Here is a 26,026-nt window from a genome sequence, read left to right as displayed (position 1 = left end):
TACTCACTGTCCAGAATTATCCGCAATTGAAAGTTAAAAAGACGCCTCGTCATATATAGAAATAGAAAGTGATATTTCTAGTTTGGGGTATTTTTGAAGAAATTATGCGTACATTTCTAATACTTCTAAAGGTTATATACATATATTCAAGATCTAATCCCCACCCCTACAAAACGAAATGACGAACACGTCCCTTTAATATAAGGGTCAATAACGAGTGCAGTAATTGATAACCCGAATTTCATGTTATCTAGCTTACATATTATGTGAAGGTATTAACTTTTATTTTGCAGCTAGATTAGCAGTTCGAGATGACACCGATGGATCTTCAGATACTCGACGAGGGAAGGCACCCAAACGATCAACAAGTGACAAATCTATAAAACAAGAGAAACCTAGCACCAAGATGCGTCTTGCCAAATCGATCACTAGCGTTGTTCGTTCTAGATCACGATCTGGAAAAACACCATCGTGAATTGTATTGCCAATTGTCACGTACACAATATCATCGAAGACACCTCCATATTTCTATGCTTAGCTTAAAAACATATCTCAAAGACTCAAAGTTTTACATAGTTTTAAAGACTCATTTCAAACCTTCAGTTGGTTCGAAATAAAAAAATTAAGCGAAGGGTATTCAGTGATAAATCATATTTCGCGATTAGTGACGTCATCAAACACTTAGTTTTATTGCAATTTCAAGAACCACAGACGTCTGATAGAAAATTGGAATGGTGTAAAATGATGTTATCAGTGTCCCCGATACACATAAGAAATTTAGAATTCTGCAATTTTTGCACTTGTAATGGAGAGACGTTTCGACTTAAGTCATGTGAACTAAAAGGGAACTAAGCCGGAACTTTTCCTTTACACTGTTGGAAAATCCTGTACATTTTTCAAAATCTTGTACATTTTTGTTCAATTTTATATTTGTAACACTATTTTAAAAGGTGGCCTATGTATTGTTATATTCGTATATACAATGTGTTTAAACGGAATATGTTATGTTCGTATATACAATGTGTTTAAACGGAATATGTTATGTTCGTATACAATGTTTTAATATAATACGATGTTTATCACGTACGGTAATAAATTTGTCTCGAATTATAATTTATTGGATAAAAATCTGTATATAAATGTCTTATTTTAATATGATGATGCATGTTGGTAAGATACATTACTGTATACAAATTCTAATTCATCAGTCAACAAATCGTCCATGCGCTAAATTTATTTTTTACTGAGTAGGGTAGCCTGTAATCCAAGGTTTTCCTTTCTTTCTATTACACTTTTCAGAATCTTTATTGATCGATTGTCTTAGGCCCCTTTCTCCTTGCAGTTGTGTAATTTTCTCTTAGGTTTTCCTGCAATTTTTTCATGTCGCAGAATATATCTTGACTGAATAGAACAAATAAAATGGACAGATGCCATGATGGCTGATTTGAGTCTGGATAATTCTGGACACACAATTGATTTGAAGGCTCAAATTTCGACGGTGAGCTGTGAACAATATTGCAGATTGGCTTAGTTAAAAAAAAATTCCCATTTCTGGGACTAAAGTATGATTAGTCAAAAAGAATGGCGCATCTGTCCCTTTAAATTATAAGCCTTACTGAATGGAACGATGGAAATTATAACTGTCCAAAAAATTTATGCCAGATTACAAAGCGCGTCATTATCCCCCCCCCCCCCAACGGTTCCTGTATATCGCGTGCAGACAGGAACATGCTAGAAGTAAGTAGCAGACGAAATTTGATCACCTTTATCAAGAACGATAACTCTGTGTCTTAAACGTTAAAGTTCAGCGTGTTGTTGAAAAGTTGTTCATTCGGAAATTCTGCTTTCAAACGTAAGTAACGATCATTCTTCTTTAAACCAAGTTGTTTTGAAACCCAGACGTAATCATTTCAACGCAATTTCATCCACATTGAACGCAGGAATTTGGGAACCTAAGTATGATGGAATCGAATACGATTAGTCAGGGTTGGCCTAGTCACTCAAATATTTCGGAACTTATTTAATGTGTTTAGAGGAACGTACTTAATAAACGTTTACGTACATTTTCTAAATTTTTTGTTTCAATGCTGTAAATTTTCCAAATCAAAATCATTTTGCATTTTTCGACATGTTAATTGTGTATAGTATTTAGACGTGGCTTTAGGTATGGCACAAGGGTTTGTCTATGGATGGAAATGTACCAGAATATCAACAATTCATAGGAATGTCAATAAGTCAAATGCAAATGTTTCAACTTCAGATTATGTTTTATCGTATCATTCATGTCTAATTGTATGACGTCTCTAATCGCTAAATATTTATTTATATTATATATATTTATCACATAAGGACCTTAGCGATAGTGGACCAGGAACCACAGATGTCTGATTAAAAATTGGAATGGTGCATATTGATGCTATCAGTCAGTGTCCCCGATTCACATAAAAATTTAGAAAACCTCTTTATTAACACTTTGCTGTCTTTTCTGCACCTGATAGCGGCATAGGACAGTGGCTTAATTTTTTTCTGGTGAAGAATTTTCACACCTTTGTCTCCCTTTGTTGTTGACCTCTCACTACAATTTATAGAGTTTGCTCACTCTAAACAAAATTTAAGCTCTTGTAAGGATTTCCTGTAAGGCAATTTAAGATTACAATTTCTTTTTGTTATTATTTTTCGTCGATCTCCATTGTTATTTAAGAAGATTTAATTATGAGACTGCCGATTCTCGCTCGTAAAAATTGTTCTGATTGGCAGCAGACCGATAAAAGAGGAAAATAATACCGAAACGAAAATGTAATGTTAATTAGATTGTCTGTAAACCTGCTTTTCATTAAAAAGTCTTTATTTATATATTTCAGGATTGAAAGAATGGATAAACCAAAGAAAGATATAACAAAAACTACAAAAGGTGCTCTTTCTCCAAAAAGTCCAGAAAATTCAGAGAAACTCAAAGTGACATCACCAAAGCCTTCTGTAAAGAAATTAACAGATAGACTTAAGGGTGCTATTGGAACCACACCCAAAAAGACACTAGCCCCAGCTGAAGTTGGTAAAAAGGGAAGCATTGAGAAGGTTAAATCTCCTACCATTAAACCAAAGGTACCAACCCCTCAAAAAATGAAAACAACACCACTATCACCAGAGAAGAAAAGAGCTGCTGCACCAACAAAGAAAGAAGAACCTAAAATAGAAAAACCCAAAATCAACGGTACTCCTAGAACATCCAGTCTTGATCCAAAGAAGACTAAGCAAGATGTACCAGTATCAACAAAGCCTTCAATTGAGACAGCCAAGAATGCTGCAGAAAATATAAAAGAACCGAAAAAAGAAGAGTCAACAGAAATGCCAGTACAGCAAATAAACCAGAAAGCAGACTCTTCAGTTCCCAAGGAAACCCAGCCAAAGAATGGTAAAGAAACTTCAAAAGAAAATCCACCAGTAGAACAGAATGGTAAAGTTGGAAGCAGTCAAGCTGCAAAACAGAATGGTTCAGCTGGAAAAGTTGAAGCTAAAAAACAGAATGGTAAAGCTGAAAGAGATGAAGCTAAAAAACAGAATGGTGCAGCTGAAAAAGTTGAAGCTAAAAAACAGAATGATGCAGCTGAAAATGTTGAAGATGCAAAACAGAATGGCGCTGTTGAAACTGCAAAGCAGAGTGGTACAACTGAAAACGTTCAAGCTGTAGAACCGAACAGTAAAAATCCAACAGAAGAAGGTACAACAGATGGTAACATTACTAAAGATGAGTCAAAAATACAGAATGGTCAACCAAAAAATGGGCAAGTTGAATCACAAGATAAATCGGAGAAGTCTGGAGACGAAGAAGCTGATGATGAATATGATGAAGAGTCAGAAGATGAGGAAGTGCCACCGAAACCAGTCGAGAACAAACCAGATTACAGTAAACCCATAGGCCCAGTGAAAGAACCAATTGAATACTATGACGTAGTGGGAAGTGTTAAAGAAGCTATTCAGGAGTTAGATTCTGTGGATGCTATTAATGCTGCTTTTGCCAATTGCAAGTCAGATGCGGAAAGATTTAAACTATTGTATTCTAATCCTGTAATATATGATGCCATAGAAGTGGAAGAAGGGTACAAAAAGAAAGATCTGGAAACTGCAGCCAAATATAGGACGGAGGGCAATGAGATGTTCAAATCGAAAAGACACACCAAAGCATTAGAACTTTATTCATTGTGCATCATCAATGCGCCTTTTCCAAAAGGAGATGACTCACCTGAACTAGCACTAGGCTTTGCCAATAGATCAGCTGTGCTGTATCATCTGTCTCATTACTTATTGTGTGTTCAGGACATCAAGTTAGCTCTGAAGAATCAATATCCAGAAAAGATGCAGTATAAGCTTTATGATCGTCTTGGGCGATGCTACTACTTCCTGCGACAAAAGGATGAAGCTATTGTTGCCTTTGAGACCGGGATGGAGATGCTGGACGAAGCTGGATTAGATGCAAGGAAACATGAATCCCTGGAGAATGACATGATTAAACAACTTATGAAAACTAGAAAAATCAAAGCCGCAAAATTGACAAAGACTGTGAAGGAATTTAACCACTGCCATGGTACCATGCCGAGAATAGGACTGCCAAGTGATGAAATTCCGGTAATGGCAGAAACATTAGTTTTAAAATACTCGCCTGAGAGAGGTAGAGGTATTTACACCACGAAGGATGTGGAAGCAGGCGAACTTTTGTTTTGTGAGAAACCTTTTGCATCTAAAAACATGCACAACTCGGATTTAACCCATTGCCAGAATTGTTTGAATAGAGTGCTCTCCCCTTTACCATGTGATCAATGCAGTGGTGTTGTTTTCTGCAGTGAGGAATGCAAGGCTGAAGCTATGAAAAGTTTCCACTTCGCCGAGTGTAGAGTTCTAGAAACAATCCATAATATTGATTTTGGACTCGGGCATTTGGCTTTGAGAATGGTGTTGAAGGCTGGTCTGAATCATATTCTCCAGAACAACAAGAAGTATCCGGAGAGTTTTAGATCCGATATCCTGAGGATTGGGTTCAATAAGGATGGCGTGTATGATTCTATGGATTATGACACTGTTTATTCTTTGGTGAAGCATAGTGAAAAACGCTCTTTGGGAGACCTTTTTAAAAGATCGGTCGTAGCTGTCTTTATGGTGAAGTGCCTTGAACACACTTTAAGCTCTCAGCCTTTGTCAACCAAGGCCCATCTTCCCGAAAAATGTGTGATTGGTGGGCACATATTACGACATATCCAAATGTTACCTTGCAATGCCCATGAAGTGTCCGAATTTGCTTACAGAGAATATGATTTACCTAATTCCCAAACAATGGAAATTGGATCCGGTATTTATGCAACCTTAAGTTTGATCAACCATTCGTGTGATCCCAATGTTGTGCGTCATTCTTACGGAGATTTTTGTGCTGTTAGAGCTATCAGAAACATCCCCAAAGGAACTGAAGTGTATGACAGCTATGGGGCCTTGTATCCTTTAACGGCTAAAAAAGATCGTCAAGAAAAACTTTTGTCACAGTATTTCTTCAAATGTAGCTGCAAAGCATGCTTGGAAAAGTGGCCTTTGTACTTCCAAATCCCCAACGAGGTTCCTTATTTCTATTGTGAAAAGTGCTCTGGGTATTTATCGATCCCCGAAGATGGTAAAACTCAGCGAGCGATGTGCGATAGATGTAGATACGTTCAGGACATGACACCTAAGCTGGATGTATGGACTCGCTCTGATGAGATCTTCGCTAAGAAATTAAAAGAGATCATTGGAGGAGTTGTTACATCTGATGCCTTAAGTGTTCTTCTGGGTCATCTTAAAACTCTTGATCAGCTGATCATCCGTCCGTTTGCTGATTATAATGATTGTCAAGAGGCAATTAAGCAATGTTTGAATCTTCAGGCAAACTGTAAAAAAGTCGATTTATACGCCTAAATTTAGATTGAGAAATATAGGTACCATTATGGGTTCGTTTCATTGGACCAGGCAATTTTTGATTTTTCCCGTGATAAAGACGACTGTGGTTCCATAATTCCATGGGTTTTGGGAGATTTCAGACACCACGCAGTTAGTTTAAGAGATTGTAAAGAGGTTTTGTAAAAAAAAAAATATGTATATAGGGGACATCTGTGGTTCCACAGATGTCTGATTGAAAATTGAAATGGTGCAAATTGATGCTATCAGTGTCCCCGATACACATACAAATTTTAAAAACTTCTTTATAAATCCATTTTATTGAGGTGAACATATTTTCATCTAGTCATATTTATTGTTCATTTTTTCGTGAGGTCCTAGACTCAGATCACCAGATGCGGTGGTGTCTTTAATCATCCGACAGTCCAACAGCTAATTTTTAGACTTGATATTCGGGAATTGAAAAATATGTGCTCATGACGGTTTCATGACGCAAGCTGCAATAAAAAGTTGGAAAGGTACTTATCGGGTATGATGAAACGAAACAATAAATAAATCTTGCCATTTTCCTATATGAAATTTTATGAAGATTTATTTATTCTATAATGCGCTGCCGGAGGCTGTCGGAGGATTAAAGACAACGCAGATGCTGATAACTGTATGTTGATTCGGAAACATTTTTGTAGGCATTTATTTATGAAACATTTGATACCTTATTAAACCATCGTTTTAACGACGATATTTGAATTAATATGAAGGTAATTGGCCCTTTCCAAAAGTTTTGATAATATTAGTAATATTTAATGATAAGTGCAATACATAATTTATTTTATATATAATATTGTTTATTAAGTTATACCATTTATTTAAAGGGATGGGTTCGCCGTTAGTTTGACCAGTCGTATCTTAGTCTTAGAAACGGATTTTTTTCAGTAATTCACAACCTACCGTCGAAAGTTGAGCATTCAAATCCATGCGTGTCCAGAATTATTTGCTTTAAAAAGTTAAAAAGACGACTCGTCTTTTCTTTAAAAAGGCATATATACAGAAATAGAAAGATAATTCCTAGTTTGAGATGTTTTTGAAGGAATTGTGAGATTTTCGTACATTTCTAATACCTCTATGAAAATTATTTACATTCAAGACCCAAATCAACTCACGAAAATGGCGCACTTGTCCCTTTAATCATTAAGTTATTTTAGTTTTTGTTTGGAGTGTTTGTGTAGATTTTTTATGTCTATAGTTTCATATAAAACTTTGAAATTTGTATTTTGTTTTTATATACGCCCACACGAGGATGTCCGTCCATTCACATTCTTTGCGAACCTTTTAAAGGTTACAGTTTTATTTTGAATGGTTTTGATGAAACTTGTTGTGTTTTTGCATACTTTATGATTATCTTGGATACGTTTCGCTTCTTATCAGCTTTGCTTTGTAAATATGAATGGTGCAAATTTATGCTATCTATGTTCCAGATACAAATTAGAATGGTTTGAATAAAACTGATAACGTTTTTGCTCACTAGTGAAACGCCTATCTTAGAAACATTTCGCTAAATATAAGCTTTGAACTATTGTGCTTTGCTAAGTTCAACAGCATTGTAATACAATATTATGCTGGCTATGATGCCCCTCGGATCTGTTTTTTCCTGGAAGAAACGTCAAGGTAGAAGCGGTATTAGTTGTGGTCTTGTACGTTGAATGCTATTTCGCAGTTAAGGCCCTTGAATAGGCCAGTTTGTTTGTAGTCTGTAGTATTTTGCAAAAACTACGTTTCTACTAATGGTTGTCGTTGAACTGTTTCTTTTATAATGCAATTTTATGAGTTCAGATGAATTTTGATACTATCTGTGCTATCCTAAAATAATCCATGACTGACACTATACACAACACAAACCGTGTTTCACCATGAATTTTAATTCAGAGTTGAAATTTAGATGTCGCTATAATCTATTTTTAGAAAATTTGTTCGATGTACACAATGTGCGACAGCAGAAACAACATTGAAATAATGTGAGTAAGAAAGAAACCTGTTGATAAAATTGTAACAATTTCTTACGGACTGAGCAGTGGAATGTTGATTTTGAGTTCTCGTTCAGTTTGCATTGTTTGCATTGGTTGGTAGTCCTAGTATGGTACCGTAGTTAGTACGATAGTTGGTGTAGGGAGACGGAGAGGAAGAGGGGACCCTGTCAACGTTCATTCAAGAAATAACCATACAGGATTATAATATGATATTATATTTATTTCATATTAAGTTACTGCTGCTGTTTGCATTTTTGTTGAAATTTTTGCTGCTGCCTGACGGCCAAACTAAGATAGCTAGCCGGTCACGTTCAGATGACTAAAAACCCAGACTTGAAGTTGACAGTTTAGGTGCCTTAACTTTGGTGTCTAACAATATAAGCTGACTTAACTTTTCGAGCCAGGTTTTAAGCCAATCTTGAAGAAGGTGCAAGTTAAGTCAGCATAGACGCCTAAAAAAATCGGGCTTGAAGAATGGTTGATAGTAAAGCTTAACTTTTGTCCTTTTTTTTACTCACTTTAAGCTGGCTTAACCATTCGAGCCAGGTTTTAAGCCAACTTTGAAGATTAAGTCAGCTAAGACGACTAAAAAAATCTAGCTTGAAAAATGGTTGATTGTAAAGCTTAACTTTTGTCTTTTGAACTCACTTTAAGCTGGCTTAACCATTCAAGCCAGGTTTTAAGCCACTTTCGAAATAAGTGTACATTAAGGCAGTTAAAGTTTAACCAGTCATGTTCAGAGGACTAAAAAATCCGGCTTAAAGAGTATCAGAGGACTACAAAAGCCAGGCTTAAAGAGTGTTCAGAGGACTAAAAAAGCCAGGCTTAAAGAATGGTTGATAGTTTAGCTACCTTAACTTTTGTCGTCTAAACACACTATAAGACATTGTCTAGCTTCTACATTTAAACCAGAAATGTCACAGACCTCTAGGCTAGTCTCTATTAATACCATATTATGATATTATTTTCTATTCTTTGTTACCATCAGTAGCCTAATGACCAGTTAGTTCAGGTGATTCTAGAAAATCAATGTTCCAAAAATTATTAATTTTTAGTTGGTTATGATTTAAAAGGATTGTGAAGAGTTTTGCTAAATTTTGTATGTGTATCAGGGATTCTGATTTCATCAATTTGCACCATTCCAATTTTTAGTCAGATGTCTGTGGTTCCTGTAATTCCAATAAAACTAAGTTGATAATTGCAAAGGCCTTATTTATTTGATACAAGCAATTAGTGATTTAATCATAAAACACTTATTTTTAGTGAAAATTGATTGATGCTATCAGTAATAAGGCCTATTTTGCAATTTGTTGTGTTTGTTATTGGCAGCTATGACAGGTGTGGCACCAGGCAGGGTATGCTTACTCTTCTAGACACCTAACAGCACTTTTCATTATGAAATAATTACTCACTTATGATTGATATACTTCCTCATGTGGAAAGTTCATTAGCTGCGACCAATGTTTCGCCAATATATTGTTTTGGATGTCGTTTTCCATAATGTCGATAATCATGTGCGGATCATGCAATTGAAAGGAAAATGTATCTGATTGGATGATGATGCTCTCTTTCCAGATGATATAACAATCGTCGAAACTATCAAACTGGTTTGATATTATGTATTCTGTCGTCAACAGGATAACCTCGACGTGGAAGCTTGGGCACATGTGAGATTTTACTCAAGATTTGAGTCAGTGACAAAAATCAGCGAACAAGACTGTTCATGTTCATTAAAATCATTTTCTTTTTCAGCTCTAAGAAAATGAAGTAAGAAATGAGATGATAACTTGTTGGAGATGTCGGCTACAGAAATATTTTGTGAGATTGATCTAGATGATCTATTATTCTATGAAAGATGCGGGGGCGGTACCTTTGGAAGTGTTTACCGTGCATTATGGAAATCAAAGAATATGATTGTAGCAATCAAACGTCTTCTAGTCTTAGAAAAAGAGGTAAGTAAATTTCTATTATTGGCAGATTATTGGCCAAGTCAGGCCCAAAACTAGCCCAGGGTCTCACGGGGAGAAAACTTTTTTTTTATCCATTGAAAAGACGTCATATGAATTGCTCAACAGCAAGAAAATATGCTTAAAACTTACCTTTCTCAGATATGTGTGAAGGTTCAATTCTTCTGAAAGTATCATAAAATAGCCTAATCAATTCTGATATTAATGATGTAAAATATGATTAGTTTTGAGTTAGTTAGATTGGAGAAGGAGGCTTTAAAGACGTCAAGGTGGCAATTTTACTGCAGTGACACAAAATTACCTTTTGTTTGTTTGTGTTATGAGCCTCAATCTGGATTCAATATGGCCGACACATGAATGAACCCTTCACAGATTGCAATGGATTTGAGTTGAAGTATTAATTACTAATTTTCATTTTCAGGCTCAGGTTTTAAGTGTTCTTAGTCATCGAAATATTATTCAGTTTTATGGTGCTGTTACAGAAGATCCTAATTTTTGTTTGGTCACAGGTAGGTCTTTTCATTGAAGACTCTCTGGGAGCAGCGGTGGCTCAGTGAGTTAGATGCTTGCTTGCTAACCTGATGTTCCAGTGTTCACTCCATGCATGGGTCGAGGAAATACCTTTGGATTTTCCAATCCAGTTTCCCCTTGACAGTGATGCAAGTTGGAGGGACTGACACAGAAAAAGAGTCGTTCGGAGGAGACAATAATCTTGAGACCCCGTGTGCTACAGACTGTGCACGTTAAAGATCCCTCGACAGTTGGAAATCCAAAAACCAGTAGGCTAATGCTGGTGTGCTGGCAAAATTTGCCTCATTGCACACTCTATGGCGTTTAGATGCACCAATTAGATGCAAAAGTGTAAAACGTAAAACTCATTTCATTTCATAGAAGACTGACTTTTTTTAATTATTTAGTTCATTTCTAGCTATCCCTACTTATCATTATTAAAATCTAAGGTCTAGTTTGTCTACAATTGAAGACAATAAACCGAGGTCCTCATGTTTGCAAAAGAGTAGGATGTAAAACTCATTTCATTTCATTTTTCTCAACTAGACTGTGTTTTGGTCTATTTTGTAGAGTATGCTAGCCATGATTCCTTATATGCCTACCTCAAAAATCCTGAAAATGAACTGGATTTTAATCAGATATTAAAGTGGGCCAGAGAAATAGCCACAGGAATGAACTACCTCCATTGTGAAGCTCCAATTAAAGTCATACATAGAGATCTCAAATCAAAAAATGGTAGGCATATTTTTATGTCATTACTTCTTTTTTTTCTGTGCACCAGTAACATATTATTTCTATTTTTCAATGTCTTTAAAGGGATTGTAAAAAGGTTTTCTAAAAAATTTTAAGTGTATGCATCAATTTACACCATTCCAATTTACAACCAGATGTCTGTGGCTCCTGCAATTCTACAAAAAATAAATGTTTGATGACATCACTAGTTGCAAAATATGTTTTGCGATTTAGATTAGAATAAGATAAAAGTGATGTTGTTAAACACTTAGTTTTAATGAAAATTGCAGGAACCACAGATGTCTGATTGAAAATTGGAATGGTACAAATTGATGCTACCATTGTCCCCAATACACATACAAAATTTAGAATGCCTCTTTACAATCAACCTGTGAAACAACAGAATATTAGAAAAATTGAACTTTCAACAATCACCAGCAAATGACATCCATGAATTTATTTTCAAATGCTTTTGTGTTTCTTTTAAATCTATTTTTCTTATGAATTTTTTTTTCAGTTGTCATATCTGAAGATTGGTCATGTAAGGTATGTAGACCGAAATATCTGCCTCTATTCCAGCCTCTGATAGCTGTTGGTTGGTGTAGAGACAGAAAAACTAGGCCCTGTCTAATTGGGATTTTTCTGCACCGAATATATTCTGAAAGGTGGATATTTTTGTAGTTCAGTCACACCATCATAAGCCCCCTACATCATTTATGTCATGTCGATGGTTTCATCAAAGTATTATTCAACAAAACTTATCTCTCATTGGCCATTTAAAACTACAAAGGTCAAGGGTCATGGTAATTTAATATTATGTTATGTATTAGTTGGTGTGGAAACTCCATAAAACTGGGCCTAGTTTTGCTGACTCTACTCCAGCCAATAACTGTCAAAATATCTGTCAGAGGCTGAAATAAAACCTTTCATGGATAGAAAAAAATGAATCCAATTTCTTACAAATAATTTAGGTTCTATGATAATACAATTTCATGCCCAATTTAACATTAAACACCCAAATTTGTTGGAAACCCTTGATAACAATGATTTTGGATTTTTATTTCTAGTTATGTGATTTTGGAGCCTCAAGGTTTGTTGGTAGTACCACTAAGATGTCATTAGCTGGAACATTTCCTTGGATGGCGCCAGAGGTAAGAAAATTTGGTTGAAGTGGTAGTATGTAACAATTTACAGGGCATATTATAGTGATGTCGCGATATATCAGTGTATCAATGTATGGTGATACAACATACCCTTGTATTGTGATATGTATCGTATCATGACCCTTGTATCCCAATACATAACCGTTTCATGACCCGGAATTGGACAGACAGACCTGTTCAGAACTTTAACTAATTGCCACCAGTGGCATTAATTAAGCTTCAGTAGTTGTCCCCAACATTGAATAAGTCTGCCCCCTACTTGTACCCAGTCTCGGAAGGCTAGCACCTCCACTGAGTGCCACCTCATTGTGCTGAATATAATTTTACTCTTACTATATGTTTCTTGATCTCCAGGTTATACAGAGTTTTCCTGTATCTGAAACTTGTGATACTTGGTCTTATGGTGTGGTAAGTATTATTTGTTTTCTATGCCATTATTGTGATGTAGTTAAATACAGCTTTTTACTGACCTACTAATGCTACTTCACTCATTGAACACTGCATGGCTATATCTGCTGATTGGCCCCATCAGAAGCAAACATTAAGATGTAAATTTCATTACCGTTTTAAAGTCAAATTTTAAAAATTTTTTCCATCTTCTTGTGCATCAGTAATGCTGCGGGCACACCAACAGTCTTTGTCGCCGATTTTTGTCGCTGACTAAAATCTTGTGTAAAATCTCAACAAGATTATTGTCAGTTTAATATTTGTTGCCGATCGTCTGCAAGACAGAGCATCATCATCCAATCAGATTCATTTTTCCTTGAATTGCATGATCTACATAGTGGAAAACGACGGACTGGAGATTTTTGTCTTCTTGTGTGCCCACAGCTAGTCCATAAAACTCTTGACAAGATTCTAGTCAGCAACAAAATTTGTGTGCCCGCAGCATAAGTAAATTATTGTTTGTTTTAGGTTCTTTGGGAGCTGTTAACACATCAAGTTCCTTTTAATGGTATAGATGGTTTTCAAGTGGCCTGGTTAATAGTTGAAAAAGGGGAGGTAATGCAGTACAAATTCATTTTCTTTTTCGTATCTTAGTTTGAAGATCTTAGAAATGAGATCTTGTTTGTTGAAAAAACTTTTAAAAATTTAGTTTAAAATTTTTAATGTTAAAGGAACAGATTCAACATTTTTAGGGGTTGATTTGGGTCTTGAATATATGTAAATAGTCTTCAGAAGTATTAGAAATATATATGAAAATCGCATAATTCCTTAAAAAATATCTCAAACTAGGAATTTCACTTTCTATTTCTATAGATGTCTTTTCTATCTATGGTAGACGAGTCGTCTTTTTAACACCTAAAATTCTAGACACACATGGATTTGAAGGCCTAAATTTGGACAATGAGCTGTGAACACTATTAACTTAGCTAAAAAATTCCCGTTTCTGAGACTGCAATATAATTTCCCAAACGAATGGCAAATCTGTAACATTAAGGTCACCACACTTTCACATGCCAATCAAAATTAGAACCTCTTACCTCCAATTGTTTAAAGTATCCAAACTAATGATGTCAAGATTCAAACACTCCACGAGCTTGAGCTACAATCTGTCCTGAAATTTCTGAATTTTGATTTTTTTTTAGAGATTAACTATACCTAGTACCTGTCCACCATGTTTTGGTAAATTAATGAGACATTGTTGGGAAAATGACCCGAAAAAACGACCCCAATTTAAACAGATATTATTAGAATTAGATAAACTACTTCATGATGGTAAGGTTCCTTTTATTTACCTTTGGGAGCCGCGCTGGCTCAGTGAGATAGACGCTTGCTCACTAACCTGAAGGTCCAGGGTTCAATGGGATGGGGGGGGGGGGGGGGGGGGGGCTTCCAACCAACCTGAATAGCATTTAGTGTCTTCAGGATTTTAAATTAGTACATGAAGAACTCCAAAATTTATAATTCATTCAGTGTTGATAACTTGACGTGTTCAATTTGTTGACATGTATAATTTGTTGACATGTATAATTTGTTGACATGTTTAATTTATTGACATATTTAATTTATTGACATGTTTAATTGTTGACATGTTCAATTTGTTGACATATTTAAGATTTGTTGGCATGATATATTAATTTGACATATTTAATTTGTTGACATGTTTAACTTGTTGACATGTTTAATTTGTTGACATGTTTAATTTCTTGACATATTTCAGATTTATTGGCATGTTTAATTTCTTGACATGTTTAATTTCTTGACATGTTTAATTTCTTGACATGTTTAATTTCTTGCCGTATTTCAGATTTGTTGGCTGATGTTACAAACTCCTTTTTGGAACATAAAGAAATTTGGAAGTAAGTTGAATTTCATTGATTAAAGATGGGTTCCCTTATTTTCATTTATGAAATGAAAATGGTAATACTTATATGAATAGAAATTAGAGGTGTTCTAATGACTTAGAAAAATACCAGTTTGTCTCACATGTCCATAATTAATTCATAATGAGCTAAATTAGAAGAGAATTCCAATAAGTGACAGACCAACAAAGGTCAAAAAGTCTTTTTTGTTTATCCAGACTGTATATACATGCACATTTATGATTGGTTAAAACTCTTCATTATATGCAATAAGAACATAATGATATGATTAAGAATACATGATAATTCATTAGAAACACCAATTAATCCAATAGTTTGCTTAATTTGACACTAAAAAATAAGGAAACCCATCTTTAATAGTTCTCTGCAGTAAATCATGATGGGCCCAATGACTCACTGGCAGTCAGATGCTTGCTAACAAAGTTCTAACTCACTATCAGTGATGAAGATAGAAGGGGCTGATAAGGAGGTATTGAATTGCTTTTCCTTGGGGTAGAGCCCGCAGACCCCCAATCTTGGTTTTGTGGCGTTCCTTTTGGCGACAAGCTACCCCTGCCCCACCTTTACACAAAATTAAGGCCCAGCACCAATTTCCCCTTGCCATGAGGCTGCTTCACTTCTGTTCATTCATTAAATTTTGTATATTGTGTATCAGGGACACTGATAGCATCAATTTGCACCATTCCAATTTTCAATCAGATGTCTGTGGTTCCTGCAATTCCACTAAAACTAAGTATTTGATGACATGACCCCTGCAAAATTTTCTTGTATCACATAAGACTTTACTCTAACATAGTTTAGTAGAATTGCTAGAACCACAGATTTTTGATTGAAAATTGGAATGGTACAAATTGATGCTATCAGTGTCCCTGATACATAAAAAAAATTTGAAATCTCTTTACAATCCCTGTAATGAATCCTCTTTTTGTATCAATACTAACATTGACTAGGCGATCAGTCGACTTGATCAAACCCGGCAATATAGACAAATTCTATCTCTATTTAACAGAAAAGAAATTGAGAGTACCCTAACGAGATTAAAGAAGGCTGAAAGAGAGATTGGTGTTAAAGAAAAAGAACTAATAGATAGAGAAGAAAAGATTAGAGTTCGAGAGAAGAATTTAGAACAACAGTTTAAAGTTGTGGTAAGCTTGGACTTATGCTGTGTTCGATACCTGCTGTAAAATAGTAGCAAATACAAGAGAAACCCAATATTGAAGAGTAATTCACAATCTCGCTTGAGAAGCAGACAATACTTACTCTTTTCGAAACACCTGAGAGTACTACTACTTTGGAGGAGTCCACTACTATACTTCTTTTACTCAACTTTTTTGATTGACAGATTTGTCTTGCTTGTACAGATTTTTATTAACCCTGTAAACACGGTGTCAAACGAGGTATTACTTGATCAATAGCTATAGCTATAGATATAGGTGGTTTTCTGAGGTGTGGAAAATACCCATACAACAGGTTCTATTTTTTCTGCCTCTACTCCAGCTGATACACTTATCTTTCAACTATAACAATTCTGATGGTACATCAATGAGCTAAATTTAGTCATAATCCACAAATTTTTTTTACAGCAATTAGATAATCATGATGTAAAAACATGGAGAGAGGTTGATGTGGTAAGTTTATTAAGCCATAATTTTACTGTGAACCTAATTTAAACTGAGTAATTTCCCTTGATTGAAAAATCTTTTTCGTCTTTTGCATTCCTGTAGATCACTCGATTGGTGAGTCCTGCAACAGTTCAGAATGCATTCCACGTGTGCTGAAGAAAATAGTAGGTGCAGACAGATTACAGAATTCAAAATAGCGGATAAGGAAATGTGTGGGAAATATTTATTATGTCATATCCACTTTCATGCTGTTCAATTAATCGTCATCTTTTCAATAAATGAAAGTAATTAACGCTTTGAGCCTTGCATTCGTTAGGCTCAAAAAGAGGCGTGACCAATGTCTATTGTAACTGTGTGCTTATCCTGCTCTTTCCTATTTTTTTCAGCATCAATGGGTAATGTTACTAGGCAACAATGGTAGGTTTTCCTAAATTTCTTTAATGTATAGTTCTAGAATTAACAAATACTTTATTGAGAAATTAAAAGGTGGTTTTAGATTGATCAAAATTAAAACTTGATAAAATGATATAAAACTATGTCCATCCATTTCTGTACATTTTTATGGTCGTTCAATTGTTAAGTTCCGCATGTTCGGGATTCATGAAATCAACTGGACACTCAATAAAACAAGTTGGAACATATTCCACGTCTGCTGAAAAAATAGGTGTAGACAGAATTGAAAATGATGCAGAAGGAAATAGATTCTGTACTGTTCGAATTTAGGGCAGAATTGGAACAGACGGAACCTGTCCAGAACTCTTCAATCGAGTGCCACTAATTTCATGCAGTTCTTTGTCTCTTTACAGGTCATACGTGTGATTTAGCTCAATATGCTGACTTATTTTTAGCCAATAATATAACTGGTAGAAGATTGTTGAAATTACAGCAAACTGATTTATGTGATATGGGAATAACTAGTGTAGGCCATTATGTTGATTTACATGTAAGTGTATTAGTTCTGTTATTTTTAGGGTTGCAACGATTCTTGAAGTTGCGATTTGGATACAGGAAACGATATTCATCCAATGAAACGATTCATTGGGATGATAATCACGATTCATTTATTGGATAAGAAACGAGAAAATATAGTTGAAGTTTGTCACTATTAAGCACTTGAGAACATTTAGAAGTAAGGAATTGTGAAAAAAAATAAAATTTTTTTTGAATTTTGATATGATAGTCATACTTGAAAAATGAAAACATGACACAATTTCTTATGCACATAAGGATTCTGTAGCATTTGTTATGAATTAATTGTGCCGATACATCATGATTATTTTTATCCAACACAATGCATCGATATGAAGGAAAGAATCGGGATTCATCGGTTCTTCAGTGAATTGTTGCAGCCCTAGTTATATTATATATTGGTCTATTCCTTTCTTTGTATGGTTCCTGTTGATTTTCTTTCAGGACACAGTCACCAACTGTTTGACCAATCATACCTTAGTCTAGAAATAGCAATTTTTAGCTAGACTAATCAGTAATAGTGTTCACTGCTCACCGTCATAATTTGAGTCATCAAATCAAGAAATACCAGATATCCTCTAAACCTGAACTAATAGATGATTTAATTGTTGATGTTTGTTTCTTTCAGAGTGAGATTGAATTATTGAAAGCTCATAATTATCGTTTATTAAACTTCCCTCCATTATCACCGATGGTAAGTTCACAATTATCGTTTATTAAACTTCTCTCCATTATCTTTAATGGTTAGCTCACAATTATCGTTTATTAAACTTCCCTCCATTATCTCCAATGGTAAGTTCATAATTATCGTTTATTAAACTTCCCTCCATTATCTCCAATAGTAAGTTCACAATTATCTTTTATTAAACTTCCCTCCGTTATCTCCAATGGTAAGTTCACAATTATCATTTATTAAACTTCCCTCCATTATCTCCAATGGTAAGTTCACAATTATCGTTTATAAAACTTCCCTCCATCATCTCCAATGGTAAGCTCACAATTATCATTTATTAAACTTCCCTCCATTATCTCCAATGGTAAGTTCATAATTATCGTTTATTAAACTTCCCTCCATTATCTCCAATGGTAAGTTCACAATTATCATTTATTAAACTTCCCTCCATTATCTCCAATGGTAAGTTCACAATTATCGTTTATTAAACTTCTCTCCATTATCTCCAATGGTAAGTTCACAATTATCATTTATTAAACTTCCCTCCTTTATCTCCAATGGTAAGTTCACAATTATCTTTTATTAAACTTCCCTCCATTATCTCCAATGGTAAGTTCACAATTATCTTTTATTAAACTTCCCTCCATTATCTCCAATGGTAAGTTCACAATTATCGTTTATTAAACTTCCCTCCATTATCTCCGATGGAAAGTTCACAATTATCTTTCATTAAACTTCTCTCCATTATCTGCAATGGTAAGTTCACAATTATCATTTATTAAACTTCCCCCCATTATCTCCAATGGTAAGTTCACAATTATCATTTGTTAAACTTCCCTCCATTATCTCCAATGGTAAGTTCACAATTATCGTTTATTTAACTTCTCTCCGTTATCTGCAATGGTAAGTTCACAATTATCATTTATTAAACTTCCCTCCATTATCTCCAATGGTTAGTTCACAATTATCTTTTATTAAACTTCCCTCCATTATCTCCAATGGTAAGTTCATAATTATCATTTATTAAACTTCCCTCCATTATCTCCAATGGTAAGTTCATAATTATTGTTTTTTTAACTTCCCTCCATTATCTCCAATGGTAAGTTCACAATTATTGTTTATTAAACTTCCCTCCATTATCTCCAATGGTAAGTTCACAATTATCGTTTATTAAACTTCCCACCATTATCTCCAATGGTAAGTTCATAATTATCGTTTATTAAACTTCCCTCCATTATCTCCGATGGTAAGTTCATAATTATCGTTTATTAAACTTACCTTCATTATCTCCAATGGTAAGTTCATAATTATCGTTAATTAAACTTCCCTCCATTATCTCCAATGGTAAGTTCATAATTATCGTTTATTAAACTTCCTTCTATTATCTCCAATGGTAAGTTCACAATTTTCGTTTCTAAACTCCCTCCATTATCTCCAATGGTAAGTTCATAATTATCATTTATTAAACTTCCCTCCATTATCTCTAATGGTAAGTTCACAATTATCGTTATTAAACTTCCCTCCATTATCTCCGATGGTAAGTTCTATATTTATTAAAAGGGATTGTAAACAGGTTTTCTAACTTTTTAATGTGTACTTTATGTCTGTGGTTCCTGCAATTCCACTAAATGTTAATGTTTGATGATGTCACTAATCGCTATGTGATAATGCCTTTTGTGATCAGTGACATCCCAAAGTTTCAGAAAGTGTCAAATGGTATTAGATTTAAAGGAATTGTTAAGAGGTTTTCTAAATTTTTTATGTGTATCAGGGACTTTGATAACATCAATTTGTACCATTCCATCTGTGGTTCCTGCAATCCCACTAAAAGTGTTCGATGACGTCACTAATCGTGAAGGACCTTTTATGATAAAGCATATTTTGCAATCAGTGACATCATCAAACACTTAGTTTTAGTGGAATTGCAGGAACCACATACATCTGATTGAAAATTGGAATGGTACAAATTGATTCTATCAGTGTCCCTGATACAAGATAAAAATTCTAAAAACCTGTTTACGTTTCCTTTAAGATAGGCCTTTATCTCATCTAAATATAAGTAAATGAACTTGCTGTTATACCTAAAACTTAACTTTTTTTTACTAGGAGATAAAACAAGTGTCATCTGAACCGGAACCGGGTTTATTAACCGTCCCACATCGAACCATTAGTTTAACTTTGATATTTGGTCATCACATACGTCACGGCAAATCATTGGAGGTTAGTGTATAGATAATTTTATAATCTCCCTTTTGTGGTAAATTTTGGAGGGTAATCTGTATCACTTTTCAAAATTGACCGAATGAATGTCTGGTTTAACTGCAATTAGACACAATTGAAGTTAAAATTGATACGGATATCTGAAAGGCTCCATCCAGATTTCTTGTGAAAACACAAATTTGAGGATTTTTTGAATTATTGCCCTTGATTTGTTTGCTAACATAATAGATACTACAGTTTTTATCTGATTTTAATTAAATTTGGTGTGATGATTTATATTCATGAGATCTTGATCAACTTCAAATTTTATGATTTTTTGACAAACAGTTTTTGAGTTATTGCTCTTGACTTTATAAAAAACTCATCCAAATTTGTTTGTGAGCACAATAGCGACTACTATTTTCATCTGATTTGAATGAAATTTGTTGTGATGATTTATATTCATGAGATGTAATCAAGTTCAAGTTTTTGACAAACAGTTTTTGAGTTATTGCCCATGACATAGTAAAAACGCATCCAAATTTGTTTGTGAGCACAATAGAGACTTCATTCAATTATAATGAAATTTAGTGTGATGATTTATTTTCGTGAGATCTTGATCTAGTTCAAATTTCAAGATTTTTTGCTGAATAGTTTTTGAGTTATTGCCCTTGACTTAGTAAAAACGTGTCAAAATTTGTTCTCTAAAAAATCTTGATTTAATCTTTATTAATATTTTGGCACAAGGATAATATATTTTATCTAATGCTTTGCAATATTTACATAAAAAAAACTTGAATCGGCAATTATAACTGAAGAAAAAATTATATTATTGCAATAAATATTATTTTCTACTTATTCACAGAGAAACTACCATTAACAGAAACACCAAGACTTCTGTTTATCATACAGTTGAACTGATTATTATAAAAGATAATTTGAACATTTATCTTCATTTGAAATGAAGTTATCTAGTACATCATGGAAAACCTAGCCTCCATTCTATTACATTAAAAGATAGAATGACATATAATGAGCATATATGTTGGCAATTCACGCCACCACCCTGCTGTGAATGGGTGACTTCCTGCGGAGTTACTGTGGATTTCTGTACATTTTGAAATGGAAATGATAAGATCTAGTAATGATTGTTTATGGGTAACCATGTGTTACTAGACAATATTATTAATGACTTTTCTTAACTACATGTTTTGTCATTTTTTTTCAAAGATATTTAAAGAGATTGTGACGAGTTTTTTAATTTTTTTAAACTTGTATCAGGGACACTGAAAGCATCAAAATGTGCCATTCCAATTCCAATCTAATTCCAGTCGTCTGAGGTTCCTGCAATTCTATTAAAATTAGGCGTTTTATGACGTCTTTAATCGCAAAGTCCTTGATAAAGCATATTTTGCAATGAGTGACGTCAGAAAACACTTAGTTCCAGTGAAATTGCAGGAACCACAGAAGTCTGATTGAAAATTTGAATGGTTGAAATTGAAGCTATCAGTATCCCCGATACACATACAAATTTTACTAACTAATTTAGTTAAAAAAATTATCTAATTAGTTCATCATTTGTCTAATTAGTTGCTCATTTGCCTAATTGATTGATCTGTTGTCAGTTTGAATATATCTGTTGTCTGATTGCTTGTCTGATTGATAAGCAAGTTGACTCATTGATTGATCAATTGTCTGATTGATTGATCAATTATGTAATTGATTGCCTGATGGATTGATAACTTAAATGATTTTTTGTCAGATTGATCCATTTTTTATTTGTCATATTGATTGATCGGATGTTCTTATTGATTGATCAATTGTTTCATTGATTGATTAGTTGACTGATTGATTGATAAATTGTCTGATTGATTGATAAATTGTCTGATTGATTGATAAATTGTCTGATTGATTGATAAATTGTCTGATTGATCAAATGTCTCATTTATTCATCAATTGTCTGATTAATTCATCAGTGGTCTGATTAATTCATCAGTGGTCTGATTAATTCATCAGTGGTCTGATTAATTCATAATTCATCAGTGGTCTGATTAATTCATAATTCATCAGTGGTCTGATTAATTCATCAGTGGTCTGATTAATTCATCAGTGGTCTGATTAATTCATCAGTGGTCTGATTGTATGATTGATTGATCAGTTGTCTGATTGATTGACCAGTTGTCTGATTGATTGGTCAGTTGTATGGTTGATTGATCAGTTGTCTGATTGATTGATCAGTTATCTGATTGATTGATCAGTTGTCTGATAGATTGATCAGTTGTCTGATTGATTGATCAGTTGTCTGATTGATTGATCAGTTGTCTGATTGATTGATCAGTTGTCTGATTGACTTAATGGTTGATCAGTTGTCTGATTGACTTAATGGTTGATCAGTTGTCTGATTAAGTTATGATTTTTTGTAGGACCATAAATGGAAGATGTATGTAGAAGTAGATGAGAATGAAGATAAGAGTGATACACCAGAAGACAGTATTAATCCATTAATATATATCAATAATGTTACTTTCATCTGTAAAGCTCCTGCCTTTGGTACATTCAAAATAAAACAGGTATGACTCATAAAGTTTTTTATTCTATATGTACATATATTTTTTACACACTTGCATACAGCAGTGCTGTAAGTTGCTTTCTTTGATCATGATTCAGTGGAGTCAACTGTTTCAACATTTCTATTGTGGAGTGATTTCCCTCGACCAAATTAAAATATACTCTGAATTAACTTTAGAAATGCTTCTTAAATTATTTATTGCAGCCACCATTTATAATGGAGAAATGGTGTGTTGGAATTGTGGAAGGAATGACTATTGAATGTATAGTTACATATGAAGTAAGTATTTTAATAGATCAAAGATATAGATATCATAGCATTAGCCCCAATGTTAGACCTAAACCTGAAGGTCCAGGGTTCAATCCTGGCATAGGTCGAGATAATACGTTCGGATTTTTTTAATCCTCTCAGTGATGCAAGTAAGAGGGGTAGGACATAACACTTTTTTTTTAAAAAAACTCAGTAAAGTCCCAGATCGTAGGTTTAGATTTCTTTCCATCTTCTTTCAGTCCACAGTTGAAAGTCCAAAAACCACCAGACATCTTCACCAGATTTCCACCCATCCTGATTCTATACAGCAGACTATTACCTTATCATTAGAACCTATTAAAACATCACCCACAATAGATGTACCTTATTCTCCAGTCCGGTCCAAATCTTACAGTACACCAGCTCTACGTGGTGCCTGGGCCAACAGATTCTATGAGAAAGATGTTGTAATTAAAGACAATAAAAGTAAGTTCTTTATTTATAGCTGTGAAATTAAGTGTGGTTATTGTTATATGCTTAAAGATGGGTTTCCTTATTTTTTAGTGTCAAATTAAGCAAACTATTTGATTAATTGGTGTTTGCAATGAATTATCATGTATTCTTAATCACATCATTATGTTCTTATTGCATATGATTAAGAGTTTTAACCAATCATAAATGTCCATGTATGTACAGTAAAATGTATGTACTGGATAAACAAACAAATACTTTTTGACCTTTCTTGATCGGTCACTCATTGGAATTCTGTTCGTAATTCTCTTCTAATTTAGCTAATTATGAATTAATTATGGACATGTGAGACAAACTGGTATTTTCCAAGTCATTAGAACACTTTTACTTTTTATACGCATCTCTCTATGTGGACGTATATTGTCGGCACCCCTGTCCGTCCGTGACGTATATTGTCGGCACCCCTGTCCGTTCGACCGTCCGTCCGTCCGTCAACACTTGCTTGAAACGCTCATAAAACTAGATTTTTTTGATGGAATCAAATGAAATTCGGTATGTGTAGACATATTCATAAAACGAAGTTCGAATTTGAGCTATTTTCGACCAATAGAAGCGGAGTTATTGCCCTTGCCCCAAAATCTTGAATATTTACCATCCGCATGCCGCGGTGGGCGTATATGGCTATGGTCCACTATCTTTCTATTCATACAATCATTTGCATTTTCATTTTCCTAAATGAAGATAAGGGACCCATCTTTAAGACAAAGCCTTAGATGAGAGGAACTAACTGAGCTGCCTGCGTCGAGAGGCTGTCAGCTGAGCAACATTCTCATTCCACCCCACTGCAGACGAGAGCTATCACCTTCGGCCAATTCCGTACGTTAACAAAAGCAACCGCATTGCATCCTTGTTTGACTTTAAAAATGGTCTCATGTCCCTGTTTTGAATTCCGTAGAATTAACAGCGTATAGACACAGGTAGTCGTGCCATTTTTCAACAAGTTGATGTTCTAAAATTTCAACATTCACGAGGTCAGCGATGGTTGGATACCAAGTGATCCGTCAACTCATTTTTATTGGTTAGTCACTTTTCACGTTCACACACGATTAGTTTATGGCCTCTAGTGGCATAAAATATCAAACGGGATAGATATTTTTTTTCACAGCCTCTTAGGTAGAAGTCTCACTACAATTTATCGCAGACTGGGGAAACAGCTTAGACCCTGACCTCTCGAGGCAGGTAGCTCAGCTAGTTCTCGTCGTGTGTGGCAGACTTAACTTTGACATTTTTGAATGTGGAGGATCCCGTCAATCCTGACCATATATTTAGTTTTAAGGAAATGCTGGAGAGAGAAAAACACTTAAAATCGTTCTTGTTTTTTTTTTGCTCCAGAGGGTCCAGATGAATGGTCTAGTATAGTTATGGGAAGAAAACCATCTATAACCAGTTTAGGATCATTACAACCCAAACCTGTACCAGGATCTAATGCAGTTCTTCAACCATCATATGACTCTTCAGCATCTTTGATCTCTATTTTATCTCGTCAGAGTTCTCGAGCTAGATCTCCTTCAGTTGATACCAATGCTGGTAGTGGACGGAATTCACCTCGGGTGAAGTTTGCTGTAGGTGATGATGAAACATCCAATAGCAGTTCCAGTGGTTTCAGTGAACATCACTCTAATTCCTACGCAGAAGCCTGCCGGAAAAAAGGGACCCCTGGAAATCAATATTTTGCAAGTAATAGTGCATCATCATCTTTGAAAAATGGACCACTAAGAAGCATCCAAGGTTATTATCATAACATTGATAGGCAAGTTTCTGCACCTCAAGCTAGAAGATCTAGGGATGGTTTTTTGGATGGTAAGTGGAACAATAGTGAGCCCTCTTTTAATAAACAAATGTTGTTGAAGACCATTGACATTCCTAAGAGACAAGTTGCTAGTGGTGACCCCGTGGACAGGTCTTCAAAACATCCTCAATTCCATGGCAACATTCCAAAGAAGATCAATCCACCTCAAGAGCGTCACACAGCTTACAACCGAGGAAAACGTGATGGTAACCAGCGACCACCTGGTAGTCAAGGGTATCAGACGTCTTCTTCTAGGTATAAGGGAGGTCACTCTGCAAACCCACATACTGTGGTCCCCTCTACCAATAATCCACTTTCTCCAACCAAAAACCAAAGTGCCAAACCTAAAGATAGTTCAGTAAAGGATGGAAAGGAACAGACTGAAGAGTGGGTAACAGTGGAAAGACGCAAAAAGATCCAAGATGAGCCTATATCCAGAAGTAAACCAAAGGGTAAAAATAGGGGACGTTAAGTTAAACTTAGATATATCTTGAAATACCACTTCTGTCTCAAATTTCAGGGTGTGGGCCCATTTTCTTAACAAAATTAATCCTTCCAATAAAATCAATGGCACTGGAGATTTTCTTTTAGATTTGTATTTATATATTTGTCTTAAAGGGATTGTAAAGGGTTTTTTTTTCAATTTGTTATGTGTATCAGGGACACTGATAGCATCAATTTGCACCTGCAATTCCACCGAAAAGTGCTTAGTTTGCAATGTAAGCATTATCATATAAGTCCCTTCGTGATTAGTGACGTCATCAAACCCGTAGTTTTAGTAGAATTGCA

General features: G+C 34.7%; 4 protein-coding genes across 4 annotated transcripts in view; all 4 read left to right on the top strand.

Moving 5' to 3' along the window:
* The window catches only part of LOTGIDRAFT_239178 (hypothetical protein), a 4,133-nt gene extending 2,996 nt beyond the window's left edge, over positions 1-1,137 (top strand). The window contains exon 5 of the mRNA XM_009053914.1: positions 294-1,137. Within this exon, the coding sequence (XP_009052162.1) occupies positions 294-475 (182 nt within the window). The 3' untranslated portion in view covers positions 476-1,137. The remainder of the gene's footprint in view (positions 1-293) is intronic.
* A 3,015-nt stretch (positions 1,138-4,152) lies between these two features.
* LOTGIDRAFT_143433 (hypothetical protein) lies at positions 4,153-5,934 on the top strand (the record flags this gene model as incomplete). The annotated part of the gene is made up of 3 exons (XM_009053913.1): positions 4,153-4,422; positions 4,555-4,582; positions 4,673-5,934. 3 exons carry the CDS (start codon positions 4,153-4,155, stop codon positions 5,932-5,934), a joined length of 1,560 nt encoding a protein of 519 aa, XP_009052161.1.
* Positions 5,935-9,733: 3,799 nt separating this feature from the next.
* On the top strand, positions 9,734-14,616 carry LOTGIDRAFT_180583 (hypothetical protein; the record flags this gene model as incomplete). The annotated part of the gene is made up of 9 exons (XM_009053912.1): positions 9,734-9,889; positions 10,326-10,413; positions 10,985-11,149; positions 11,664-11,692; positions 12,214-12,297; positions 12,664-12,717; positions 13,225-13,311; positions 13,899-14,028; positions 14,561-14,616. The coding sequence occupies 9 exons, from the start codon at positions 9,734-9,736 to the stop codon at positions 14,614-14,616; spliced, it is 849 nt and encodes a 282-aa protein (XP_009052160.1).
* Positions 14,617-15,645: 1,029 nt separating this feature from the next.
* Positions 15,646-25,709, top strand: LOTGIDRAFT_174573 (hypothetical protein; the record flags this gene model as incomplete). Its single annotated transcript, XM_009053911.1, has 10 exons — positions 15,646-15,781; positions 16,220-16,264; positions 16,645-16,675; positions 17,065-17,201; positions 17,856-17,921; positions 20,007-20,120; positions 22,523-22,669; positions 22,873-22,947; positions 23,178-23,403; positions 24,781-25,709. Coding segments are annotated over 10 exons (1,906 nt in total), but the record flags the coding sequence as incomplete, so codon positions are not given.
* Between the last annotated feature and the right edge of the window lie 317 nt (positions 25,710-26,026).

The sequence above is a fragment of the Lottia gigantea genome, assembly GCF_000327385.1.
Source record: "Lottia gigantea unplaced genomic scaffold LOTGIsca_203, whole genome shotgun sequence".
Lineage (NCBI taxonomy): Eukaryota > Metazoa > Mollusca > Gastropoda > Lottiidae > Lottia > Lottia gigantea.
This window is presented reverse-complemented; position numbering and strand designations above follow the sequence as displayed.